At 33.0% G+C, this 23,739-nt stretch overlaps 1 protein-coding gene and 1 long non-coding RNA gene across 3 annotated transcripts; both read right to left on the bottom strand.

The window, feature by feature from the left end:
• Positions 1–1,802: 1,802 nt before the first annotated feature.
• On the bottom strand, positions 1,803–4,054 carry LOC112002115 (U11/U12 small nuclear ribonucleoprotein 25 kDa protein). Of its 2 annotated transcripts, XM_065779159.1 has the most exons (5): positions 3,560–4,054; positions 3,355–3,460; positions 2,846–2,945; positions 2,271–2,351; positions 2,045–2,135 (listed from the first exon to the last, which is right to left on the bottom strand). In XM_065779159.1, the coding sequence occupies exons 1-4, from the start codon at positions 3,771–3,773 to the stop codon at positions 2,295–2,297; spliced, it is 477 nt and encodes a 158-aa protein (XP_065635231.1). In that variant the 5' UTR covers positions 3,774–4,054; the 3' UTR covers positions 2,045–2,135; positions 2,271–2,294. The 2 variants fall into 2 exon arrangements, with proteins under 2 accessions (XP_023890039.1, XP_065635231.1); XM_024034271.2 differs by lacking the exon at positions 2,271–2,351 and having other exon boundaries at positions 1,803–2,135; positions 3,560–4,049.
• An 8,894-nt stretch (positions 4,055–12,948) lies between these two features.
• LOC112002116 (uncharacterized) lies at positions 12,949–13,970 on the bottom strand. Its single transcript, XR_002881855.2, has 2 exons — positions 13,737–13,970; positions 12,949–13,264 (listed from the first exon to the last, which is right to left on the bottom strand). It is a non-coding gene; the product is annotated as an uncharacterized LOC112002116 (long non-coding RNA).
• Positions 13,971–23,739: the final 9,769 nt, after the last annotated feature.

Here is a 23,739-nt window from a genome sequence, read left to right on the forward strand (position 1 = left end):
CATTCCAAAGTGATTGGTCCCTTTTTATAAGCCATTGGAAATATGCAGTTTAATCTTGAACCACAAGAAGTATTGTTAAGAATGTACCTTCATTTGAAATTGAATGAGAAAAATAAATTAGAGCAGAAGACAACCATTTGATGTTTAGAGTGTTGGGTCAAATATTTTAAAATCTTAGCATCTATCTAGAGAATCTGTCTTCGAAAGTCTCATATACTGTTTTTTTGTTTCTTAGTTATTTTTTTTATATATATAAAAAAGAAAAAGAAAACTAAGAAAAAAAAATGCTAAATCCTAAATCAGTTTATACATATTCTTGATTCTTGCTACACAGATTATTTACAAATAGAATGCGCCTTTAACGGATAGTGATTCTTTCAAATTATTGTTGAACATTAAATTTATGTTTTAAACCAGTTTTATCTTGGTTCTGTACTGTACATGCATGTGTCTGCATCTACACCCAGTCATTGACGAACATACTGGATAATTTGTGCTATTGTAATCCGATGAAGTTTATAAAGTGCAACTCAGCACATCATGCACAATCAATTTTGAATATATTTTAGTAGGAATAGAAGCGGAGCAGGTTTCCTATTCTCTGCCCTTGCCCCACTTCAGCTTCAGGGCAAGGTTCTTTTTTTTTTGGTCCCATTCTAATGGGTGCCCACGTGTACCCATCCCATCATGCCCAAATTATATTTTATATATATATATATATATTAAAAGTTTATTTTGAATGTATTAAATTAAAACTCGTAAAAAAAAAAAAAGGTCTAACATTACAAAATCTCCTTAAAACATAACAATACAACAATTAAAGTAATAAGAAATACAAAAACAATTCAAACATTGCAATACAACAATTAAAAATATAAATAAAGTAAATATTAAAACATAAAAGTATAAATTCAATAATATAATATAAAAAACATCATAAATTTAAAGTTAGGAGACTAAAAATACATATGTATGTCTTATAAAAAATCTATAAAAATATTTTTCTTATTATTTAAATATAAATGGGGTGGGTGCAGGGAAAATGTTAACTCTCATCCTCACCTCATTTGTTATGTAGGGCGGGTATTATGCAGGGCAGGTATACTCATTTCATTAAGGGCGAGTGAGGCAAGTATCCATGGGCATGGGTTTAATTGCCATCTCTATATTTTAGCATCATTTATTATTTTGTGAGTTTTTCTTTGTTAATTTGTGAATTTTGGGTTACTATGTAAGTTTGTAGGTTTTGGCAGAGGTTTTATTTATTTATTTATTTTTGGGGTGGGGGGGGGGGGGGGGGGGGGGTGTTGGGGGTGGGTAGAGAAATTTAATGCAGTGATCAATATCACTAACACAAGATTTCGATTAATGAAAACCAGTACAACTATGAATGGTTCAAAGGTTAAATTCAAATGTTTTGCTCAAAGAATAATGTTTATGTTAATATAGTGACAGTTTAAATTTTATTGTAATTTTTTTTAGTTTATTTACAATTGATAATTGTGTAACGTATATCACACAAATAAAGGTGGATCTTCTTCTGGAAAAAAAAAGGGATAGTATTGCATTTCATTTGCCTATAAAATCTTTTTTATTAATGCTTTGTTCCATCCACAACTGAAATTCTGATTCAGCCCCATATGATATGTTGATTACCAAAAAAAAGGAAAAACGGCCCAAAGCCAATGAACCCTAGCAAAGGAATATTGAAAGAATTGTAGAATTTTGGGTAAGTTACAATCAAGCATCATCTATGTCTCCATCCATGAGTGTTTTAATTTCAAATACTCTCACTTTCATGATTTCATTTAATCATTCCTGGCAATTAATAGATGAACAAATTAATCATCCTTAAGCAATGTTTTATTACATTATCACATTGTTGGTCAGCACAAAAAAACCAAAAGGTCGAATAGCTTATCTATATTTTGGATTTGACAACAAGAATTAGCATGATTGGCTACAGTTGTAGAAAAGTATAAACAAAGGAGATCCAGAACTCGTGCAGCACCATGAGATCAAGCAACATGATTGATTTTTCAAGCATACTTGTTAAGACCATGAAAGAAGCGGTGTTTTCTACCCCTTGAGTGCTTTTGAGAATCCTTTGACATGACGTAGGGGATGAAGTGTACCTACATTGGCACAGCATATCACCATTTACTTACACAAGTACCCAAGCATTATATCTTGAGTAATAATATCAGAACAATTCCATGGATACACATATACAAGACAATGAAAGAGAGAACCAATTATGAGGAACTTACTTCATTTTGATCACAATATAGAGATTAAGGGGATTTGGATGTTCCACAAAATTTAACTACCTCCACCCTGTTATTCATGGCCTTTGAAGATAGAAGTAAAGTGAAACATTAAAGAAGCCTGATAAAATTATATGTTTTCATTGGAGCAACAAAGTTTTGACTTTACCAACACTTCTAGGGAGGGCTCTCACTCTCCAAAATGGCTCAATGAAGAATGCAGATTCCTAATTTTTAGTTCTGATGGATATGTATGACAAAATGAAAACACAAAATTTTGTAAGTCAACTAGCTAAACGGCACTTCCTCCCCCACAAGTGTGGGTGGAGGATGAGGTCGTGTGTTTCAAATCCACTGGGTGTTTGTGAAACTTACCCGTCAAAAAAAGAAAGAAAAATTGTAAGACAACTAGATGCACCCATAGTTAACGAAATCATCAAAATGGAGTAGAAATCCATGGAAATCAAGCCTTCACAATAAATACGAGAATTTTTCAACAGGACATCTAGGTAGGTAAATTGAAGAAATGGTACCCATGCAAAATTTTTTTTGGAAGTTAATAAGGTGTAGAACTAAACCTGAGAATTATTACGTATGCCATAATCCTGAAGCACAGAGTTATCATCAAGTAGCTTCTCCTTATTGTATGATAGGCAAAAATTTGCCCAAACATGCTTCCTGCACAAATGTGACATACAAACATAGTACATCAGTATGAACCAGTTGTTTCAGTTTCCATACGGATTAAAAAGGAAACAAAAATGCTTCCTATAAAAGCTAATTTTAGCATTTCTTTGTACATTTTATTTTCTCCATTTTTCTATCTGAGAGGCAGCATTCATCAAATATAACAAAAAGGTTGATAGGCTGCTCTAAATTTATTATATTTGCAAATTCCCATTATTTATGTTTCAAGGGATCAATTGGGCTTTGGCTCAAGCAGTAAAGGTAGGATTGGGATTGGGTCTTTTAATGAGTCATATTGTAGTGAAATAAAAGAAAAAAAATTGCAAAGATTATACAAGTAACTCGGTATGCTTCATAGGTTGCCAATTTATGTACTATATAATTCACCAAAAAAAGTTACCATGAAATGTGACGATGACCCATTTTGGATTGCTCCATATTGTTCACTTTCTTCTTGATTGCAAGCTTCAAATCCTTGACCGTTGCCGAATTCATCAGTGCCACATCTTCATCACCACCAAGTGAGAATGAACTTTTAAAATATGTTTAGTTAACAGTCACATGTTTGTCAAAATGCCAAGCTGAGAGGGAGAAAGAGAGAGTACCGAAGGAAGTGTCATCCAATTTGAGGATGGAGATACGCATGGCGCTACCCAATTCGAGGCTAATGAGAGTGTCCACGTCCGATAAGGTTGGATTCTTGGGCACATCAGCAAGTATAGGATCATGGAGTAGAGCGGCAAGCGTTGAGTTTAACCTTGCCTTCTTCACGTAATCTTCCACGTTTTCTTCCCTTTTCATACTAGATTCCATCATCATCACGTGTGCGTCTCCTTCTCTCTTTCACTCTGAAATCTCAATTGATCAACAAGCAAGCAAGCAAGGTACTGGAATGGAAGGATGATTTTTCAACGTCAAGCTTAACTAACTCGACAAAAGATGAATCTAGGCTTGAAATTTGACTATAGGCTCAGCATTCCTTTATCATTAATTGTTGGGTGCATAAAGCACATGGTTCAGCCCACAAAGTAAAAGCCCAAATATGGGCTTGTTTTTATTCCGTGGCTAACTAGTATTCCTAGTTCAAGTGGATTTTGCATTTGTGTGATACAAGGATGGTGCGGCGACTTGGGTTATTTAAATAAGGATTGCATGCGATTTTTTTTTGGGTGTGTGCCGCATAAGAAAAAGGAAGGGGTAGGTGCTGCAGCACAGTAAAAAATAAGGGGGAAAAAAGTAAAGATAAAGGATTGCCGTTTTTTAGAAAAATAATTTGTGTACGTGAGAGCCAAAAAAAATAAGAGAGATTTTTTTTTATTAGACGTGAGACATACATAATAATTATTGTAATTGATTTGATAATAGTGAAATTATTCGAAATTTGTCCTGTATATTTTCCCTTCAAAGAGAAAGTGAAATTATTGTTATTTTGGATTGCTAATATTTGTGATAATATTATTTAGTACCTAACAAGTGGTATCAGAGCTAAGGTTAGAGTGGAAGCGATGGCCAGAGAAGAAGGCAAGGGTATAGGAATTGAGAAATTTGATGGAACAGACTTTGCGTATTGGAGGATGCAGATTGAAGATTATCTCTATGGGAAGAAATTGCATCTGCCTCTTTTGGGAACGAAACCAGAAACTATGAAAGATGAAGACTGGAACCTTCTTGATAGACGGGTATTAGGAGTTATTCGATTAACTCTATCAAGATCAGTTGCACACAATGTTGTGAAAGAAAAGACTACAATGGATTTGATAAAGGCTTTATCTAGCATGTTTGAAAAGCCGTCGGCTAACAACAAGGTGTATCTAATGAAAAAGTTATATAGTCTGAAGAAGGCAGAAGGCACTCCTGTAGGGCAACATCTGAATGAGTTCAATACAATCACAAATCAATTATTCATGGTGGGAATTGAATTTGATGATGAGGTTCGTGCATTGATGCTTTTGGCTTCTTTACCAAACAGTTGGGAAGCCATGAGAATGGCAGTGAGTAATTCTGCAGGGAAAAGCAAACTTAAATATGATGATATTCGAGATTTGATTTTAAGTGAAGAGGTTTGCAGGAGAGATGCAAATATAGAAAATGCACAAGATCGAACTTTTGTCACGGAGAACAAGAGTAGAGGTAGAAGTAGAGAACCTAATGATCGGAAATTTAATGGTAGGTCACAATCAAGAGATAGATCTTAGTTCAAGTAAACTAGAGAATGCTTCCATTGTGGGAAAAAGGGTCACTTAAGAAGAGATTGTTGGCATTGGAATAAGGAACAAAATAAAGGAAAATATGAAAAGAATGATAGTGAGAAAAATACTATAGCTGCTGTGATTGATGAGGATGTTGTGGTGCTCTCTATTGAAGAGCAAAAGTGTGAGCATGTTGCTAATAATGATGTTGAGTGGGTTGTTGATTCTGCAGGCCCCCCACCATATTATTCCTACGAAGATGTTGTTTACCACGTACAAAGTAAGAGACTTTGGTATAGTGAAGATGGGTAACTCTAGTTACTCAAAAATTGTGAGAATTGGTGATGTGTGCATTGAAACCAGTGTTGGTAGCACTATGATATTGAAGGATGTGCGACATGTTCCAGATTTAAGGATGAATGTGTTTTCTACATTGGCAATGGATCGAGCGGGTTATTGTAACTACCTTGGTAATGGAAGATGGAAACTTACTAAGAGGCCATTAGTTGTTGCAAGAGGACATGCATGTTGTGGTTTGTACAGGACTCATGTGAAAAGACCTGTAAGAAGAAGTTCAACGAGATTAAAATTTTTGAGAAGACTCCAAAGATGAATGTTAGGATTAATGGTGTTGAAACCAAGATGGTGAAATTCTCATTGCCTAATAGTGCTTCAGAAGAGGAAGTGATAGGTGATGAAGAATATGAAGATGCTAAGGCTACATGGGATGATGATGAAGTGAAAGATCCTAGAGGTCTTAAGTAGGGGGAGCAATATCCTCCATTAGAAATTGTTGAACCTCTTGAGAAGAGGACTACTAGAAAACATTATACTCTTAGCTTCAAGAATAATTGGGCTTCTAATGAGGGAGAGCCAAGGGATTGGATTAAAGAAATCTAAGATGAGATGAATTCTTTGAGAATGAAAGGTATTGACATTGATGAGGTGTTTTCAGTGTTGGTGAAGATAATGAAGAAAGTCAAGCTTGAAGTCGGCTTGACTGACATGGATCTGAACTGAAGAGCAAGATTGAAGATCTCCTCTCATCAGTGGGCTAGAGGGGAGATTGTTAGGTGCATAAAACTCATAGCCCACAAAGTAAAAGCCCACATATGGGCTTGTTTTTATTTCGTGGCTAACTAGTATTCCTAGTTTAAGTGGATTTTGTATTTGTGTGATACAAGGATGGTGTGGCGGCTAGGGTTATTTAAATAAGGATTATATGTGATTTCTTTTTGGGTGTGTGCCACATAAGAAAAAGAAGGGGTAGGTGCCACACAGTGAAAAAGAAGGGGGGTGCCGCATAGTGAAAAAAGAAAAGAAAAAGGATTACTGCCTTTGAGAAAGATAATTTGTATGTGTGAGAGCAAAGAAAAACAAGAGAGATTTTTTTTTTTTTTTAAGATGAATCTAGGCTTGAAATTTGACTATAGGCTCAGCATTCCTTTATCATTAATTGTTGGGTGCATAAAGCACATGGTTCAGCCCACAAAGTAAAAGCCCAAATATGGGCTTGTTTTTATTCCGTGGCTAACTAGTATTCCTAGTTCAAGTGGATTTTGCATTTGTGTGATACAAGGATGGTGCGGCGACTTGGGTTATTTAAATAAGGATTGCATGCGATTTTTTTTTGGGTGTGTGCCGCATAAGAAAAAGGAAGGGGTAGGTGCTGCAGCACAGTAAAAAATAAGGGGGAAAAAAGTAAAGATAAAGGATTGCCGTTTTTTAGAAAAATAATTTGTGTACGTGAGAGCCAAAAAAAATAAGAGAGATTTTTTTTTATTAGACGTGAGACATACATAATAATTATTGTAATTGATTTGATAATAGTGAAATTATTCGAAATTTGTCCTGTATATTTTCCCTTCAAAGAGAAAGTGAAATTATTGTTATTTTGGATTGCTAATATTTGTGATAATATTATTTAGTACCTAACAAGTGGTATCAGAGCTAAGGTTAGAGTGGAAGCGATGGCCAGAGAAGAAGGCAAGGGTATAGGAATTGAGAAATTTGATGGAACAGACTTTGCGTATTGGAGGATGCAGATTGAAGATTATCTCTATGGGAAGAAATTGCATCTGCCTCTTTTGGGAACGAAACCAGAAACTATGAAAGATGAAGACTGGAACCTTCTTGATAGACGGGTATTAGGAGTTATTCGATTAACTCTATCAAGATCAGTTGCACACAATGTTGTGAAAGAAAAGACTACAATGGATTTGATAAAGGCTTTATCTAGCATGTTTGAAAAGCCGTCGGCTAACAACAAGGTGTATCTAATGAAAAAGTTATATAGTCTGAAGAAGGCAGAAGGCACTCCTGTAGGGCAACATCTGAATGAGTTCAATACAATCACAAATCAATTATTCATGGTGGGAATTGAATTTGATGATGAGGTTCGTGCATTGATGCTTTTGGCTTCTTTACCAAACAGTTGGGAAGCCATGAGAATGGCAGTGAGTAATTCTGCAGGGAAAAGCAAACTTAAATATGATGATATTCGAGATTTGATTTTAAGTGAAGAGGTTTGCAGGAGAGATGCAAATATAGAAAATGCACAAGATCGAACTTTTGTCACGGAGAACAAGAGTAGAGGTAGAAGTAGAGAACCTAATGATCGGAAATTTAATGGTAGGTCACAATCAAGAGATAGATCTTAGTTCAAGTAAACTAGAGAATGCTTCCATTGTGGGAAAAAGGGTCACTTAAGAAGAGATTGTTGGCATTGGAATAAGGAACAAAATAAAGGAAAATATGAAAAGAATGATAGTGAGAAAAATACTATAGCTGCTGTGATTGATGAGGATGTTGTGGTGCTCTCTATTGAAGAGCAAAAGTGTGAGCATGTTGCTAATAATGATGTTGAGTGGGTTGTTGATTCTGCAGGCCCCCCACCATATTATTCCTACGAAGATGTTGTTTACCACGTACAAAGTAAGAGACTTTGGTATAGTGAAGATGGGTAACTCTAGTTACTCAAAAATTGTGAGAATTGGTGATGTGTGCATTGAAACCAGTGTTGGTAGCACTATGATATTGAAGGATGTGCGACATGTTCCAGATTTAAGGATGAATGTGTTTTCTACATTGGCAATGGATCGAGCGGGTTATTGTAACTACCTTGGTAATGGAAGATGGAAACTTACTAAGAGGCCATTAGTTGTTGCAAGAGGACATGCATGTTGTGGTTTGTACAGGACTCATGTGAAAAGACCTGTAAGAAGAAGTTCAACGAGATTAAAATTTTTGAGAAGACTCCAAAGATGAATGTTAGGATTAATGGTGTTGAAACCAAGATGGTGAAATTCTCATTGCCTAATAGTGCTTCAGAAGAGGAAGTGATAGGTGATGAAGAATATGAAGATGCTAAGGCTACATGGGATGATGATGAAGTGAAAGATCCTAGAGGTCTTAAGTAGGGGGAGCAATATCCTCCATTAGAAATTGTTGAACCTCTTGAGAAGAGGACTACTAGAAAACATTATACTCTTAGCTTCAAGAATAATTGGGCTTCTAATGAGGGAGAGCCAAGGGATTGGATTAAAGAAATCTAAGATGAGATGAATTCTTTGAGAATGAAAGGTATTGACATTGATGAGGTGTTTTCAGTGTTGGTGAAGATAATGAAGAAAGTCAAGCTTGAAGTCGGCTTGACTGACATGGATCTGAACTGAAGAGCAAGATTGAAGATCTCCTCTCATCAGTGGGCTAGAGGGGAGATTGTTAGGTGCATAAAACTCATAGCCCACAAAGTAAAAGCCCACATATGGGCTTGTTTTTATTTCGTGGCTAACTAGTATTCCTAGTTTAAGTGGATTTTGTATTTGTGTGATACAAGGATGGTGTGGCGGCTAGGGTTATTTAAATAAGGATTATATGTGATTTCTTTTTGGGTGTGTGCCACATAAGAAAAAGAAGGGGTAGGTGCCACACAGTGAAAAAGAAGGGGGGTGCCGCATAGTGAAAAAAGAAAAGAAAAAGGATTACTGCCTTTGAGAAAGATAATTTGTATGTGTGAGAGCAAAGAAAAACAAGAGAGATTTTTTTTTTTTTTTTTAAAAGCCGTGAGAATACATAAGAATTATTGTAATTGATTTGATAATAGTGAAATTATTTGGAGTTTGTCCTGTGATTTTTCCCGTTTTCCACATAAATATTTGTGTTCTTGTGTATGATTGCTATTTGGATTGCTAATATTTATGATAATATTATTTGGGACCCAACATTAATTCTTGCTGAAACATTTAAAAAAAAAAAAAAAACTAACCGAATACTTATCCATATTTCTAGCATTTAAAAATTCTGGATTAAAATTTCCACATTATTTTTGTAATGACTTACCATCTTGGTTATCAGGCAAAGCGAAGAAAGCAAAAGAGAGGGATCACTTCTAACATTAATGACAACTAAATATCCAGCTCCTGTATGCCACTTAATCATTTAAAATACTAAAAAAACCCCCTTAATTCAAAATATTGAGAATGTGATAATACTAATCATTTAAAATAATATTATTTGGGACCCAACATTAATTCTTGCTGAAACATTTAAAAAAAAAAAAAAACCAACCGAATACTTATCCATATTTCCAGCATTTAAAAATTCTGGATTAAAATTTCCACATTATTTTTGTAATGACTTACCATCTTGGTTAGTATTTTAATCATTTAAAATACTAGAAAAACACTACCTCAAGCTACTTGGGAGTGCAAATTGATAATTCAAAATATTGAGAATGTGATAGAGTCACTGCCAGGGGATTGTGTTTTTTAACTGCATCAATAGGAATTGTCACAAGCTTGTTTACCTGTAAAGTTGGAAGGAAAAATTATTGTCAAGACTCAAAGAGCAGGCAAGGAAGTTTTGATCAAGGCCGTTACTCAGGCAATACTTACCTACTCTATAAGCTGCTTCCAATTACCAAATAGGCTGTGCAATGAGGCGAATGTGTTATGTACAAAGTTCTGGTGAGTGCAAAGATTGGAAGAAAAGAAGACACATTGATTGAGTAGGACCCATTATGTTATGATTTTTAAGTTTATCAAAAACCCTCTCTTTCCAAGGAAAATTTTAGGGACAACAAATGCCACATTTTAAAGTTTAATTATGGGGGTATTTTTGTCCATGAGAATCTGGTGGATCATAACTACACAGAACCATACGGTTTCCTAAGTTTAACAAATGATCTGGAAATGTATAGCAAGTAATGTACGCTAATAAAACAATCCACTTAATGCTTGTAAGGGCCATGAGTATGAAATTTGCACGATGCAGGAATGAGGAGGGAATTTGGTTAATAAAAGACCATATATTAATCCTTGTATTTTGAAAAAATGCCAGAGTATTATGAGAAGACTGTTTTAATTCAACCTCAGTTTTGTTAACTCTTTGATGTCCCTTCAGGCTCCAATACCAAAGTAGTGGGAACAATTACAAACCATCACATGTTTATTTAGATAGTGTTTTCTTTTTTGGGAACGAGCTGTCTATCTAGAGCATACTAGTCTCTAAGATATAATACTAACGATAAAATTGTAACAATGCATGCTTAGTCAAATATTAGAAGAAAAGATATGAACAGGAAGTCATCTACCGGCACACAAAAGTTCCCAACAAGATGGAATTCAAAGACACGCACATCATGGAGTCAGAACAATTAAAATATCTAATAGACATGTTATTCCAGTATCAATGTTACTTTTCCACGCTAAAAAAATCAATACAAAATATTTGTAGATTCAAGATAGATTTGGATAGGTAAGCTTTCGTGCAAACAAACCCGGTCAATCTTACTGGGGTTCAGTTCCCAATCTATCCTTCGATATGCTTTGTGAACTTCTTCACAGGAATTACAACAATCTAAATATGACTGCAGTGACAAAGAAGGGGGATGGGGGTTTGAATAATAAGTGATTAAGTATATCTCTGGATAGGAACATCTCTGATATAAAATCATTTTCCATTTATGATATAGAACAACTTTCATCCATATTCACCAACTCTGCATAACTAAATCACAATGTACAACTTAAAGATTTATTTTTTTGAGGTGGCGGAATAAGGCTGCCTAAAGAAATGATAAATCATTGATATCAAGTTAGAATATTGCACAATTATTATTTGGGACCCAACATTAATTCTTGCTGAAACATTAAAAAAAAAAAAACCAACCGAATACTTATCCATATTTCCAGCATTTAAAAATTCCGGATTAAAATTTCCACATTATTTTTGTAATGACTTACCATCTTGGTTATCAGGCAAAGCGAAGAAAGCAAAAGAGAGGGATCACTTCTAACATTAATGACAACTAAATATCCAGCTCCTGTATGCCACTTAATCATTTAAAATACTAAGAAACACTACCTCAAGCTACTTGGGAGTGCAAATTGATAATTCAAAATATTGAGAATGTGATAGAGTCACTGCCAGGGGATTGTGTTTTTTAACTGCATCAATAGGAATTGTCACAAGCTTGTTTACCTGTAAAGTTGGAAGGAAAAATTATTGTCAAGACTCAAAGAGCAGGCAAGGAAGTTTTGATCAAGGCCGTTACTCAGGCAATACTTACCTACTCTATAAGCTGCTTCCAATTACCAAATAGGCTGTGCAATGAGGCGAATGTGTTATGTACAAAGTTCTGGTGAGTGCAAAGATTGGAAGAAAAGAAGACACATTGATTGAGTAGGACCCATTATGTTATGATTTTTAAGTTTATCAAAAACCCTTTCTTTCCAAGGAAAATTTTAGGGACAACAAATGCCACATTTTAAAGTTTAATTATGGGGGTATTTTTGTCCATGAGAGTCTGGTGGATCATAACTACACAGAACCATACGGTTTCCTAAATTTAACAAATGATCTGGAAATGTATAGCAAGTAATGTACGCTAATAAAACAATCCACTTAATGCTTGTAAGGGCCATGAGTATGAAATTTGCACGATGCAGGAATGAGGAGGGAATTTGGTTAATAAAAGACCATATATTAATCCTTGTATTTTGAAAAAATGCCAGAGTATTATGAGAAGACTGTTTTAATTCAACCTCAGTTTTGTTAACTCTTTGATGTCCCTTCAGGCTCCAATACCAAAGTATTGGGAACAATTACAAACCATCACATGTTTATTTAGATAGTGTTTTCTTTTTTGGGAACGAGCTGTCTATCTAGAGCATACTAGTCTCTAAGATATAATACTAACGATAAAATTGTAACAATGCATGCTTAGTCAAATATTAGAAGAAAAGATATGAACAGGAAGTCATCCACCGGCACACAAAAGTTCCCAACAAGATGGAATTCAAAGACACGCACATCATGGAGTCAGAACAATTAAAATATCTAATAGACATGTTATTCCAGTATCAATGTTACTTTTCCACGCTAAAAAAATCAATACAAAATATTTGTAGATTCAAGATAGATTTGGATAGGTAAGCTTTCGTGCAAACAAACCCGGTCAATCTTACTGGGGTTCAGTGCCCAATCTATCCTTCGATATGCTTTGTGAACTTCTTCACAGGAATTACAACAATCTAAATATGACTGCAGTGACAAAGAAGGGGGATGGGGGTTTGAATAATAAGTGATTAAGTATATCTCTGGATAGGAACATCTCTGATATAAAATCATTTTCCATTTATGATATAGAACAACTTTCATCCATATTCACCAACTCTGCATAACTAAATCACAATGTACAACTTAAAGATTTATTTTTTTGAGGTGGCGGAATAAGGCTGCCTAAAGAAATGATAAATCATTGATATCAAGTTAGAATATTGCACAAACTTGAGCCCAAATCATAATACAAAAATCTTAATCAAATAACTATCAACACTCTACATTCTATTGCATTTCTATTACAAAGTACTTAAGTGTCCATAATCTAGACAAACACACTAAAATACTGAATCAATTAGCTGGCATTTATCCAGTAATCCATAAGGTAATAGACTCGTATCATACAAACAACTTCCAACAATATTTATTCAACAATTTACACACAGCTTCCAACAGAAAATTGAAAATATTTTGAACTAGCAAAGGGGTCCAGACAGACAACTATACCATTGCAGCACCATAGCTGGAGCCACCACGTCTCTGTAGTGGTTTTTCAATCTGAAATGGCAGAAAGAACTGAGATATGTGAGATAATAGTAGACCAATTGGGATAAAATTTTGTCACTGAATTCCACATAAAATTTTCTTAAAAACTTGGACTTGAGTTCTTAAAATAATGCATCTGTCTTATGATCGGCAAATTGACACTAAATAATCTAAAACAATTATTCTAGCCAATACTAAGTGTGAGGAAACAGCCACCATATCCTCTAAGTCTAAGATAATGCAGTGGCCATATCTCACACAGGCATTTAATCAAACAGTTCTATGGCATACTCAAAAGCAACAGCTCTATAGAACCTCAAAAAATCAATCAAACAAGAATTAAACCAACCCAAGAATAAAAGTATAAAACCAAACCAAGAATTTCTACTGTAGAAATTCGCACATGTATATTAAAAAGAAAAGAAAAGAGTTTCTTTGTGGATTTAACCTCAGGGAAAGAATGAAAGGAAAAAAAAAAAAAAACCAGGTGCTGGATTCTTGAAGGGTGCGGCTGAACCACCAAGGCACTGCCGGGACAAGGGCGGTGAGACAGTGGAGGGAAGCTCTGCGGTGGCTCTGATTCTACCGCCTCTCTCTCTCTCTCTTTTCTGCTTGTCAGAGGTCTCTCCTCTTCATCGTGTTTGTGAAGTTCGTTTCTAAAAACTTAAATTTCGACATTTGTTCTTCACATTCCACAAACCACAAAAATTTATACTTGTGTAATGACCACCGCATTAAAGGTGCGCGGTAATTATTCTATTAGTGTTTTAACGTTATTAATTGAAGAACTAATTTGACAAAAATGTATAGTTTAAGGAGTAAATTAGCCAATATAACGTTGTTTTAATAATATTATTTATATTTTTTTGAAATGCGTATGGGTAAAAAAATGCTGTGGTTATTCTGTTAGTGTTTTAACGTTACTAATTGAAGTACTAATTTGACAGAAATATATAGTTTAAGGAGTAAATTGGCTAATATAACGTTGTTTTAATAATATTGTTTATATTTTTTTGAAATACGTGTGGATAAAAACTGAAAATGCGTAAAAATATGTGTAATGTTGTTTAAAATTGAAAATATATTGTTAAATTACTCTATCAAATAGGTGCCATAATAATTCAGGGGTGCTTTGACCCGTGGCTGAAAGTTTAGGGAGATAGGGGCATTTTTTCCAAAAAAAAAAAAAAATATATATATATATATATATGTATTGACTTATTCGGTCGATAAGCTCTGCGGTGGCTCTGATTCTACCGCCTCTCTCTCTCTCTCTCTCTCTCTCTCTCTCTCTCTCTCTCTCTCTCTCTTTTCTGCTTGTCAGAGGTCTCTCCTCTTCATCGTGTTAGTGGGGATCACGTGCATCTCGCATGCTTATTCTTTTTTTTACCATGAAAAAATTTTTACTCTAGCAATCTAAGTGTATATGTTTATGAAGTTCCTTTCTAAAAACTTAAATTTCGACCTTTGTTCTTCACATGACCACCGCACCAAAGGTGTGCGGTAGTTATTCTATTAGTGTTTTAACGTTACTAATTGAAGTACTAATTTGACAAAAATGTATAGTTTAAGGAGTAAATTAGCCAATATAACGTTGTTTTAATAATATTATTTATATTTTTTTGAAATGCGTATGGGTAAAAAAATGCGGTCGTTATTCTGTTAGTGTTTTAACGTTACTAATTGAAGTACTAATTTGACAGAAATGTATAGTTTAAGGAGTAAATTGGCTAATATAACATTGTTTTAATAATGTTGTTTATATTTTTTTGAAATACGTGTGGATAAAAACTGAAAATGCGTAAAAATACGTGTAATGTTGTTTAAAACTGAAAATATATTGTTAAATTACTCTATCAAATAGGTGCCATAATAATTCAGGGGTGTTTTGACCCGTGGCTGAAAGTTTAGGGAGATAGGGGCATTTTTTCCAAAAAAAAAAAAAATATATATATATATATATGTATTGACTTATTCGGTCGACTCGGGACCGAGAACTTGACTATTTGTTATGACAAAGCCTAAAAGAAGGCCCAATAACTCCCGAACGTTTGGGCTTTGCTCTTTCATGTAATGAGCAGAATAGTCATGTTTCATTTATTTTCTTCTTTTTTTGAACATATTGGAGCTTCATTTAAAGTTGGTTAATAACTAAGTCTATAGGGGAAAAAATAAATCTCCCTTTTGCATTATGTTGCAATTTTGCATTATTCTGTTAGTGTTTTTTTTTTTTTTTGGATACAAGATAAAATTTTTACTCTAACGTAATTTAAGTGTATATGTTTATGAAACTTCCTTCTAAAAACTTGAATTTCAACTCTTCCCTTTCACATCCCACAAGCATTTTTATTTGTGGAGTGACCATCGCGCGAGGTGGTTATTCTATTAGTGTTTTAACATTACTAACTGAAGTACTACTTTGACAGAAATATATAGTTTAAAGAGTAAATTGGCCAATATAAAGTTGTTTTAATAATGTTGTTTATATTTTTTTGAAATACGTGTAGATAATTTAGGGAGATATGAGCATTTTTCCCAAAAAAAAAAAATATGTATTGACTTATTCGGTCCGACCCGGGACTGAGAACTGGACTATTTGTTATGCCAAAGCCCAAAAGAAGGCCCAATAACTCCCGAACGTTTGGGCTTTGCTCTTTCATGTAATGAGCAGAATGGTCATGTTTCATTTATTTTCTTCTTTTTTTGAACATATTGGAGCTTCATTTAACGTTGGTCAATAACTATAGTCTATAGGGGAAAAAATAAATCTCCCTTTTGCATTATGTCGCAATTCTGCATCTATCTCTATGTGACAAAAGATTGTTTCACTTACCTTTTATTTTTGTTTTATTTTTTGCGTTTTTTTGAATAGTTAAATCGGTTAAAGTTACAGAGTTTATGTGTAAAGAAACATCCTCTATCTACACCAAATAACCACTAACATAATTTTTATTTTTTATTTGAGAATTAACCATTAACATATCTAGTAAGGTTGTGAGGCGTGAGCAATACTATTTTCTTGTCTTCTAATATGAGAAAAATTACAAGCAACAAAGGAATCAATAAGAAACTTCGCCCCCTCAATGAAATTGAAATTGTGTTGTTGTTGAATGTGAAGAATCAGTTTTAAGGATCTGGGTTATGAATCATTATGTTATGAATTCATTGGAAGAAGGACAAAAGAGGAAAAAGAGTGGCTCTTCTTACTCAGGATATGTATATGGAGTTATCGACTTGGTTGAACAGCGTGGTGTGACCATTTGTGGCCAGGCAGTTTGGAATGTGAAAATACATTCATAAAAAGCATTTGGAGACTGGAATTATGCAACTCGTGAGAACCAATTTTCATCGATATGATATTTCAATAAGGCAAGAAAGAATTATTCCTCGGATAAGAAAATAGGAATAAAATCAAGGAAGAAATTATAAAAGTCGTGGAGAAAATGATATGCTTATTAGATGCATTAGTACTTCAATTGATTCGTTTGAAATCTTTGACACTTGGAAAAATAATTTGTTAGTCTCCCGGAATATGCCAATCTCCATGGCTGCTGAAAACCCATCCTTAAGTGGGTTAAGTGGGGAAAGAAAAGGTTGAAGAAAATCCCATCTTTCTATAATTAACTAAAAGAATAAAATATTATACTGAGACCTATCACTAATTGTGATGTTGTGAAAATATTATGACATTTTATTTTATTCCTAAACTTTCTCAAATCAATTTGAGTTGTCCTAGTGCCATCTTGACAATTTGATTAACAAAAAATTATAGATAATCATATAATAGCTTTTGGAGTTTTACCATGGTTTTAAATGAAACTAAAAGGTTTCAATTGCATCAATACTCAATTACTCGTTATATCTTCCCACACCCCCCCCTAAAAAAAAAAAAAAAAAAACTCATTATATATAAAGAGGAAGAAAATCAGAGATGACGGATCAACTTAAGTTGACTCAACGGTTCGATGTGAAGGAGCTGGTGGTGGACAGATCACATGTGAACGGACACTCTGTAAATGGACCCAAAGTCCACGTGGCATTCAATTGATGATTATGTGGTCTCCAAGAAACCCTAAATAGAAATGACTTGCATCTCAAGATTAACCTTAGCCCACAGAGTCCTAACACGAGCATAATTCTAGCACAAAGAGGATTCTGGGAGATATGCACATCAAGAGAGATCTTCTCCAAAAAGGAAAAGGGGTTTTGGGGCGCAAGTCAAGGAGTTAGATTCTACTCTACTATAAAAACCCATAGACCCTTAAAAAACAGGTACGCATAATTCACCCAAACTTTGGCATTCTAGAGTTGTAGAAAGGTTTTTAGACTTAACCTTCGTAGGGTCTTTGGTCAGTACCACACTGGTACTCTCCTAAGATTTTCTCTTTTTGATAGTGTAGTATTGTTTAAGGATTGTGTGGCTCACCGGTGATTTTCTCGGCATCATCAATATAGTTTTAAATCTCGAATCAATTATGTATTAGTTTTTTTTTTTTTTTTTTATATGGGAATTATTTATTAGTTAAACATAAGTAAAACCCTCCCAATTGCATCTAATACCTATTTGGATTGTGACAAAACCCTACATGGGAACATCAAACGTTACTTAAATACAAAAATCTCTATCCTTTGTTGCTTGTAATTTTTCTCACATCAGCAATACAGTCTTGGAGGGATACATCAATGAACTCAATGACAGGGAAATAATTTATGTGATTTGAAAGAAAAACTTTCTAGGAGTAATTCTAATTAGGAACTCACAAGGGATTTTTTTTTTTTTCCAAGAAGGTTTTTCACCCCTCTTAGAAATGTGAAACAAATAAAGGACCAACTATAGGTTTAGTTGTAAGGTCTATTAAGTCAATCTATTGTTTGTCATACTCTCCATTCAGTTGAGCAAAATGTCAAGTGAGGGTCTCGCGAACTTTCTATTTCCAATTTGCTCGAGTGAGTCTTTTAAAGCTTGATTTCTTTAAAGCCGCTTCTTAACTCAACTCAATACAAACCAATTTATTTGTATACAACCTTGACTAACACTTGTTTTGACTGGGAACCTAGAGCCTAATATTTGCTAAATATCGTTACTGTAGATACTCGAATTTGTACCCATAATTTAATATTGGAAGATGGCTAGAGTGACTATTCATATACCCCAAAATTTAGAATTGTTACATGCATTAATTCATTCATTGCATATCATAAAAATGATATTGAGATTCTAACAATCACGACGGTATGTCCGATTTCCAAATTGGATTGTCGAATTGAAAAATATCACATGATCAAGTTTTCACGGTCTGTATGCATTTTGTTTGGGTGGAGCGGTTTGCATGCATTTTATTTGGGTGGAGCCAATTACGTGTGATTAATTTAAATTAATTCTGATTGGTTAGATAATTAAAATTAATTAAATAATTTTGCAATTGGTTGTTGGTTAGTGTCAAAAATAGGTCTACTTGCATGGGAATAAAGTGGATGATCAGATAACAAATCAAGTCTTTTTAGAATATTTATTTACAAGATAATTATCACTTTAAAGACCTAAATATCAAGAAAAATGAATTAATTTTTAGAATACGGATTAAAAAGACGTCCAGGTGCAATTCCTAGCTAAAAAATCCTTAAAAAAGAATTCCGAATTGGACCAAAACTCAAATGCGAACCTAGCACCCAAAAGGGCCATTTAGCACTCTTGGAGTGCCGATCGACACATGAGAAATGCCGATAGACACATGGCAAGTGCTGATTGGCACTTCTCAAGTGCTGATTGGCCCAAATTTTCGGCCCGGCCCAGTGACTTCCTGATTGAGATAAAACCTATCTTTTTCGACTTTTTAGAGATAAGGATGCGTTCCAATTCATATTTGATCTCATTCAACATCCCAACCTCTATAAATAGGGGAAACAAATCAGAAATAAGGGCTCTTCTTTTCTGACTTTTCCACTTCCCTTAGGTTAAAGACGTTGTGGAAGCTTTTGCTTTAGGAACTTCTTTTTTGTAAGTAAGGTATTTTAGACCTCAAAGAGGTGAACAAACTTCTTTGATTTCTAAAATATTCATTCATTAGAAGAGCACACTCATGCAAGAGATATTCTGTTTTTCTTTTCTTTTTCCATTAATTAGTATGTTATTGTTCGTCTCATGAATGTGATTAATATGCTTTATTGTGTCTTGTTCTTAATATATATAATTGCCATGCTTAGATACTTTGCTAGAATTTTCTTTACATGTTCTTTAGATGATTGTTTATTGTAATTCTTTTTCTTAATTCAAAATTTGCTAATGACTATCAAAGCTTTTTTATAAAAACTAAACTGATTTGTATTTTCAGATTTGGTTTTTTTTTTTTTTTGAAAAAAAAAACTCAAAACTGATCTGTATTTTCATTAAATATAGATCTAATTTTTTCTAAACTCAACTGATCTGTATTTTCAGATTTGATTTAAAAAAAAAAAACTCAAAACTGATCTATATTTTTACTAAATACAGATCTGATTTTTTTTCTAAACTCAAAACTGATTTGTATTTTCATTAAATACAGATCTGATTTGTTTCTAATCTCAAAATTGATCTGTATTTTCATTAAATACAGATCTGAAATTTTTTTCTAAATCTTTCTTTGTCATAATATTGCAGATTTTGAAATTTCAAAGGAAGAATTAAGAGTTTAGGTTGAAGTTTTTTTTAATATGTGATGCATGCATAATAAATTTGTCTCATGAATGTGGATCCTCTTTCAAAAGCCCTTTTTTATTTGTTTCTAACAATAGATCTGATTTTTTTTTTTTTTTTTACAAACCAAATCTCACTTTTTTTTACCTTTAAAAACATATATGAATTTTCTTTTACAAACCTAAAATCAATCATTTTTTCTTTTACAAGAACGGATCTGATTCTTTTTAACAAAGTCTCATTTTTGTTCTTTTTACAAAAACAGATTTAATGTCTACAAATCAAATCTTATTTTCTAAACTTAACACAAAACATATCTGATTTTTCTTGATAAAATCTTTTTTTTTTTAACCTTTCACAAAAATAGATTTGATTTTTTTTTTTTTACAAACCAAGTCTTATGTTTTTAATTTTCAAAACAGATCTGAATATTTTTTTTAAAAGAGGACATCATTCACAAGGCAAATTTATTTAAATTAATTTTTGTCAAGTGTCTGTCATTTGTGCTCAACATATCATTCAACATCATGCAAAAAGGTATATTGGTCATTAGAGTCTAAAAGACCGGACTTTGTCTAGACGGAATGAGTGCCTAACACTTTCTTATTCAGTAATCTAGCTCCTGAACTTAGGATTTTTGGATAGGTAGATTAGTGTTTTGTCTTTTAATTTTGGTAGATTGTAACTAGGGCCAAAGTTTTATATTCTTTTGCATAGATTGTATCTAGGACCCAAAACCTTGTAAGATTAATTTACCAAAATTGTATTTTTCTTAATTCAATCAATGATATTTGAAGTATTTTGAACATGTAATTTGTATTTATTTTTTATTATTATTTTTGTATAAAAAATAAGCGGCGACTCCACACCACTTATCCAAATAGAGAGGTGCTCTTAAAAGCACCCAAATCTCTTTTTTGAGAGCACCCAATTTATGGTCTCTCACAGTTACCCTTTCACCTCATTCCCAATAACCAAATAAAGACCAAAGCATTACAAAAACCCATATTCAAAAACTTTCAAATCAACCTAACAAGCTGCCAACAATATCATAAATACACAAATCAAAAGTAAGGAAAAGCACAAAATAATTAGAAGCCATATCTATTGTTTTACAAAAAAAAAAAAAACCACAGAAAATAAGGGGCAGGGTAGGTGGAAGGGAGGGAGAGTGGAAGATATGATCATAGATCGTGATTAGTGACAAATTAGGACCGACAACGTGACTTGCAGTTAGCTGTGAGTGACTTCGAATGGTGGTGTGGGTTACAATTAGTACTAGTAGCAATGATGGGAAGCTAGGGAGCAATGAGTTCAATACGAGTTAGGTTGCAATGGCATTGATGGGCTGGCTCATACGACAATGAGCTATGTTGCATTGACCAATGGAGAGAGAAAGAAAAATTTTATTATTTTTTAAATAGTATTTAAAAAAAATTTAAAACAATTATTTCAATAAAAACATTTTACCTACTTGGACAGAGTTGTGATGTGCCTTTGTGTTAGAGTTTCTTTTCATTTTCGTTGTATGTGTGTGTGTGTGTTTGTTTCTCAAAAAAGAAAAAGAAAAAAAGAATTAACCTAAAAATTATAACAACATTAACATCTTATTAAATGAAAAAGAATTATGAGTTCCAGTTAGTTCAACTGGTAAAATCTCTAATGGTTGTATAAGAGATCTGTGGTTTAATCTTTCCCCATACCAAAAACTGATTAGTGTCTCGGTTTAATGATAAATAATAATAAATAGATATCATCAGGAATAGACATTATATGTTGAAATTCTCTAAAAAAAAGAAAAAAGAAAAATAATTACTTATAAAAAATGTGTTTTTTTTTTTAAACTTATAAAAAATGTGTTTGGTACATACACTTAAAAACTGAAAATTATTATTTGAAAACAAGTGTGAAAAAACGTTTGAGTAAAAAATGTATAGAAATTCGTGTAATATTTATTTAAAAACTAAAAATTGTTGAGTGAAAATATGTACCAAACACCAAAATAACATCAATCATTCATCAGTTTATTCTACAATTCACGCACGTGAATACCCTACTGAAGTATTGATGGAATAAATTTCGTGTTTTAATGTTCTTCCTGGTAGCCCATCATTGAGTGCGCAGACATCAAATCAAACCATGCGCAAGTTTGAGATCAAATCAAAATCATAATTTAACTTTATTATGTCGAATTGGCTTCCCTCTCTAATTGGACGTTAAGGAATATATAGAAATTGTTCAATCGAAAAATGATTGTGAAATTGGTTCCGAACATACTTATATTCACCAACTTTTAGTTCCCCGCATGAATGGGCATATATCATTTTGAATTGGACTTTATGCGAAGTCGAACCATATAACTATATAGTAACTGTGTTCCATTTTCTTTTTTGTTGTTTTCTGTTTGGGTTCAAAATTATATTTCTTCAAACATAATGAAGAATAAAAGGCTTGTTTTATGTCACATTCCTGCTTTACCCTCTAAATTTTCATGAAAGCCTAAAATATGAACAAAGTGGAACAGTCGGACGTAAAGTCCATATATATGTTTTATATATGAATGGTTTATTTTCATTAAGATTTCATTAATCAAAATAGGTGAAATAAACCTTATGCAGATTTTGACTTTATTATTATTAATTTAAAAAAAAAACCTATAATTGGAAGGGAAAATTCTTGTATGAGATGATCTCATACAATACTTACTCAATTGAAAGAGAGTAGATTTAAGTTTTAGATGTTTCCGTTAGAAACATTAAGAAGTGTCAAGTGCTAACCAATTAAGCTATAAAACTCTTGCCTCTTGGCATTTATGACTTTATTCTTTTTTTTTTGGTGAAAGTTATGACTTTATTCTAACTCCATTATTTTTGTATACTTAATTTATAAGCAAAGTTATTTTTTGGTGACATTTGTAAGCATAGTTGGCATTTTTGTTTATGTGCAATAAGGACGTAAGATGGTGGCACTCACAGTAAGTTTTATTTTCAACTTACTTCCTATGTACAAAAAAAATGACGCAAGTCAGAATTAATACTACTATATGTTAATATGCTAATCCTACTATCAGCTTGTAACACATGTAAATTACTTGCTGGAGAGTGGAGTCTTTTAAGGGTCTGCTTGTTCCCCATTTTTGAGAAAGTGATATTTGCCAATTAAAATTTTATACATAAAGAACTTTTCGAGAAAAAAAAAAAAAAAAAACTTCTTTCTCTCTTCAAATTTCAAAACACTATTTTTTTTTTTTTTTTTTTGGAGAAGCATAGACTATCGCTTTGTTAAGTGTAAAGTGCCCCTTATGGTACTGTCAGACAATCAATTGTACTTTGGACCATCCTAGTTAGTGCCATAGGCACTCAAAAAAATAAAAATGAAAAAGGGTGACTCTGATCTTGACAAATATTGATGAATCAATGAGCAATCTTAGCCTGCCTTCTAAAGATATACAAAATTAGGGCAATAATTATGTTCTTAGGATGTTCCCTCTAAGTACGATATTTACTTTAATTTTTTCATATTAAAAATGTAAAAAGAGAGACTATATTAATCATTATAACTTTCTTGGACCATATGGAAAACATAGTCTACTTTTTGTTCAAACTTTGATTTAATTAGCATACTTAAGTTGGTTTCAATTAATTTAACTAATATTGTCTTTTCACTCTTTTATGATTAAATCAGAGGTTTAGATATATATGAATCTTGTTGTTATAAGTTCAATGTTTATTAAATAAATAATATTAGGGACATGTTTTATATTTCAAATAATTTAGTTTTGGATTAGGATTAATTAGATTAGTTTTATTTATAG

Source organism: Quercus suber, unplaced genomic scaffold (assembly GCF_002906115.3).
Source record: "Quercus suber isolate HL8 unplaced genomic scaffold, Cork oak 2.0 scaffold_200, whole genome shotgun sequence".
Taxonomy (NCBI): Eukaryota; Viridiplantae; Streptophyta; class Magnoliopsida; order Fagales; family Fagaceae; genus Quercus; species Quercus suber.